This window comes from Pundamilia nyererei, unplaced genomic scaffold (genome assembly GCF_000239375.1).
Source record: "Pundamilia nyererei isolate P.nyererei 1_Seehausen unplaced genomic scaffold, PunNye1.0 scaffold00053, whole genome shotgun sequence".
Classification (NCBI taxonomy): Eukaryota; Metazoa; Chordata; class Actinopteri; order Cichliformes; family Cichlidae; genus Pundamilia; species Pundamilia nyererei.
In genome coordinates this window covers 588,198-592,905 of record NW_005187454.1, presented here as the reverse complement: position 1 = coordinate 592,905, position 4,708 = coordinate 588,198, and the positions used below count along the sequence as shown (strand labels likewise).

General features: G+C 41.7%; 1 protein-coding gene across 1 annotated transcript in view; it reads left to right on the top strand.

The window, feature by feature from the left end:
- The window catches only part of galnt9 (polypeptide N-acetylgalactosaminyltransferase 9), a 105,811-nt gene that overhangs the window by 24,871 nt on the left and 76,232 nt on the right, over positions 1–4,708 (top strand). The window contains exon 3 of the mRNA XM_005733571.1: positions 2,717–2,883. Coding sequence (XP_005733628.1) covers positions 2,717–2,883 — 167 coding nt within the window. The remainder of the gene's footprint in view (positions 1–2,716; positions 2,884–4,708) is intronic.

The window sequence follows — 4,708 nt, the reverse complement described above, 5'->3', positions numbered from 1 at the left end:
CTGTGCAGTGAGCACCAGGAGTCTTCCACTGGGTGGAACAAGGATGTAACTATAGCACCATGCAGGGCTCCATCTGCTATGTGGCCATCCCTCTGTGGCCTGACCCCACGGATGCTGCTGAGTCAAAGTGACATTCTGGTTCACAGGGGTATTAGAAAGCCGAGCACCAGCAGAGTGGTAGCTCACAGCAAGAGTGGACGAGCAGCAAACATACCTTTTTTTTCTTCACTTTTTTTGTCCTGACTGACATTTTGTCAGTCAGGACAACTAGAGCCAATAGAAAATTGTTATTTCCTTTTCAGTAAGTTATATTTGGATCTAGTGGGAATAGCAGGCCGTAACCAGCTTACAGATAAGACAGGTAAACAACTTAAATAGTGCACCCTAGATGAGGTCTAATTGGATGCGTCAGCTGAGCCATCGGCTAATGTGAGCTGGCACTAAGATCGGCTGATCTGGGAGGTCCCAGCATTTGTGGCCTGTCGTAATATGTCTGACTACATGACTATAGAGATAACTGAAAATATCACCACTCTCATTACTGTTTTTACGACTAAGGATGATGTCAGCAGCGTTGGCGCCTCTCCGTCTTCGTATTTAGCAAAACACTTTAAAGGCTGAGAAGGATTTACTGAAGCTAAATGGGAATCATAGTTTTGTTTACCCTGTAGTTCATTTCTATCAATATTCAGACGCAGAACAGTACTACAAGTGTTTCCTGCTCTTGTAAATAATTCAGCCACAGCAGTTATAATAGCCACCTCATTATCCCTGCATAATGAATTAGGGACGTGGAAACATGGGGAAATAAAAGCAGATGTGAGTGAAATGTGTTTGTCAGGCATTGAATTCTGAGCCTAATTGGGGCCGTGTGGAGGGGTGGGGGGGTGGGGGGGTGGCAATCGCAAGATGCTGACTGCGTGTATTCACAGTTGCCATAGGAATCATTTAAGTGCTTCTGTCCAGTTAACACTGTTATTTCTTACTGCAAACTCGCAGTGCGTCTTTCAGAGAATACTGTATTTTCTGGAAATGACAGGGACGTTTGCCAGACTTGAAAACAACTATTATTAGCCGAGGAGAGTCTCAGCATCGTGACAGAATGTGTGAACTTAGAACAAGTGACGCTAGTGCACAGATCATTTTAATAATTGGGTCAGTCTCGGTAGCGGCACGACGTAGGACTCTAATCACAGATGTACAAAAGGGGTTGCTGTGGAGTCTGTGTGAGGAGGAGGCAGAAAGTTGAAAATGGATAGGGAGGGCTCCGCGGTTATGAAGGATGAAAGGAGGCTGAATGGGAGAGGGAGGAGGACACCGAACATATCAGCAGCCTTTCTACTGCAGGAACCATGAGCAGACACCCTGATTGGCCCTGTAAGCCTTTTTCTGTGCAGTATAAGATCGGTCTGACTCACACAGTGATGTAATCATTTTGTGACAGGTGCAACCCTGCATTCATTTTATGTTATTTCTTTTTTCTCCACCTCTGTGGCAGATGGTATTATGTTTGAATGAGCAGCAGTCTGTTTTTCTTTATCTTAGTTCCAATATTTAGCTTTTTCCCCCTTTTTTTCAAAATGGCACATGTTCCAAGTCAAAGCAATCAACATTGAGGTTTTCAGGGACTCTCAGAAGTACCCACTCCAGAGTAGGTCCTTTTATTTTCCCTGAAAACGGCTGTCAAAGACTTTGTTAAATTGTCTAATCGTTGTTTCGCTCAGTATTTCTAGCATTTGTATCTCAGTTTTGTGTATGTTGTTTTTGAATCTGATTTGGTCCTACATTTGAGAAGAACACAGAATACCAATCTTTATTATTGAGTCTTTATTATTCATGTATTTGGCTTCTTCACATTCAGCACGCACTCTCCCATTACGCACAACGGAGATAAAACGCAGTCAGTTTGACTTTTGGCTGCCTGCTTCTACTAGGATATGTTGTCTTCATCGTACCATTAGCACTGAAAGGATACTATAACAACAAACTTTACCCTCCATGTTACCAAAGTCATACTTACAGTTTCTGGTAGGCTGGCTGTGCTGTGTGTTTTTCCATGTGGTCTCTTTGTTATCTTTAGTTTCTTTTCTTTTGCAGATGAAAACTGGGTCATTTGTAAATTAAAATATTTATTATTCCTCTGCCTTTGAGATAAATAGTTGTGCATCGGAGAGAAATATAAGTGTTTGCACTATGAAAATTCCTCTTTTACAGACCATTTTACTCACTCAAGGGAAAAACTTCTTTTTTTAAATCCAACCAGCAGAAGCAAACAATGAGCCCGATGTTAACACATTCAACTCACGAACATCTCTGATATGAACATTTTAGCCTTTGATATGGTTGTAACTCATGACTTTGTCCTTGCTTACCTGAACACCTAAAAGGACCAGAGCCATTATTAATACCACGAGTTACTCCTGTGATGTCCCTGCTGCAACATTTCAAAGTGTCGGCTTCAGCCTTCCTGAAGGTCACAACACGACCCCTGAGATAGCTCCACAATTTTCAAACTTAGCAAACCTTTCCTTGCTGTAGACTCACATTAACATACATGTATAAAACTCACAATCTACCTTGCAGCAAGCAACAGCTTCTTGAATATACTCTTTGTCTTCTCTAATATATTCATATTAATCCTTTGAAGGAAAAATGCAATTAATAAGGTCAGCGTAGGTTTAATATCGGTGAATAATTCTTGCATTTCTTTTATCAGGTGTAAGCAGATGACGTACCCAGAGGACCTTCCTCAGATCTCAGTAGTCTTTATCTTTGTGAATGAGGCTCTGTCAGTGATCCTGCGCTCCGTCCACAGTGTGGTCAATCACACACCGGCACACCTGCTGAAGGAGATCATCTTGGTAGATGACAACAGTGACAGTGGTAAGACCTTTCACGGTTTTATTAATATAATATCTTATATTGGTTTTAATTCTCTTAAAAAATACCAGTTGTTTTTCTGTTGAGGTCAGTCTTTGTTCTTTAACATTAACTGAAAGCTTTAATTGAAATCTAGCCAGTTCCAGTATTTCCTTATTGCAACATGTTTTTGTTTTTTGTATCAGGATCCTATCTCTAAGCTTATTCTCGGACAGGGAATTAAAAACAAAATCTTATGGTTTGCTTATTCAGTTGAGACAGCCACTTTATTTATCTCTGGCTGTCTTCTCTCATGGAACAGCGCGACGTTTTTAAATTCATGTCTGAATTGTTGGTCTGTTTATGCTACGGTATATTTTAGTATTTTCTTATGTGTTCCTGTACCACACTTTTCTGAGTTTTTTATGTCTGTTTGGGTTCGTGAGTAACGGTTGAGGTGATGGCGAACCCCTGAGGGTAAACACTTGAGCACCAGGTTTTAAAATAGCATAAAAAAGTGGGGGGAGCAGGGATGGATTTGTCTCATCTACACTGCCGTGTACTACTGTCTCCATGGCGATGTGGGCAAATCCTTCAGTGGTCTCCACTCCTCGGTGCCCACAGCAGCTGATGATGCTTAGCTTCATCTCCCCAAAGCTTTCCTGTTTGGAGAGCGAGTCACAATGAACTAGATTCCAGACCATGCTTGGCCCTTCTTCACTTGGCACTGAGTAGCAAGCCTGCCTCCCTCAGGCTGGCAGAAGAAAAGGACGCATAAATAACATACTAAAAGAAGGCAAACCAGGAGTCACCACTGGCACATTTCCATTCCCCACTAAGCCTCTAACTGCCGACCATTAAAAAGGGAGGCTTTAAAAGTCAGCGAACAGAGAGAATGGAGTCTGACCTCATGTCTCATTATATCGGCTTGACTGTAGTAGTAAACAAAACCTCTCCAGTGACTTCGTCGGTGGATTATTTTCAAACGAGGAACAGTTGTTATTATTTAGTAGTACGAAAGCTCGGGCTAATTGGGTTGGCATGTGTTCTGCAGTCATTTCCCTTTGAAATATACTTGGCTTCCTGTCTGTTTTATTCTTTCCTGCTTTTTAGACTATGTATCTCGCCTTCATAGTGTTCACCTATGTCTTGTTTCCTACTAGCCGCTCAGTCACACTACAGTAAAGATAGGACAGCAACCTCCATCCGGCTAGAAGCAATTGGTGGCTGCCCCGTGATTCAATTGAATATTTTTGCATTTAGCAAGTGATTGCAAGTAATTACGATAACCAACTGGGTGCCCAGTGTATGCACATGCAAAGTCCTCAACCTCTGGGCGACTAATAGGGGTGGATTTAAAAAATCGATTTCCCAATTTGACTCGATTTTAGTTTGAACAAAGCAATTGTGATTCATGAAGTCCTGAATCGATTTTGAAATCTAAAAGTATTTTGCCAGAAATGCCAGAATCTCAGCTTCAAGCTCACAAAACTATTTTATCAACTGCCAAACAGCTAAAACAGCAAATGATTAAAGAGCAGGTAAACGCATGCCGCAAAAAGATATAAACACAAAGCGCGACCCGACGACACGCACACGTACATGCTGTTGGTGCTGAAAGACGATGTCTCACAGATTCTGAAGCTGCAGGTTTCGTCACTCTCCAATCCAAATTCATCGAAGACAAGAAAGCCTCATTTTAAAATTATGCCAAATTGCAAAACGCTTAGCTGTGTCTCTAATTAAACCTCTGTAACTTTGCTCGGCTTCACTTCAGCAGCATTAGGTAATGTTCATACAGTGGGGCAAAAAAGTATTTAGTCAGCCACCGATTGTGCAAGTTCCCCCA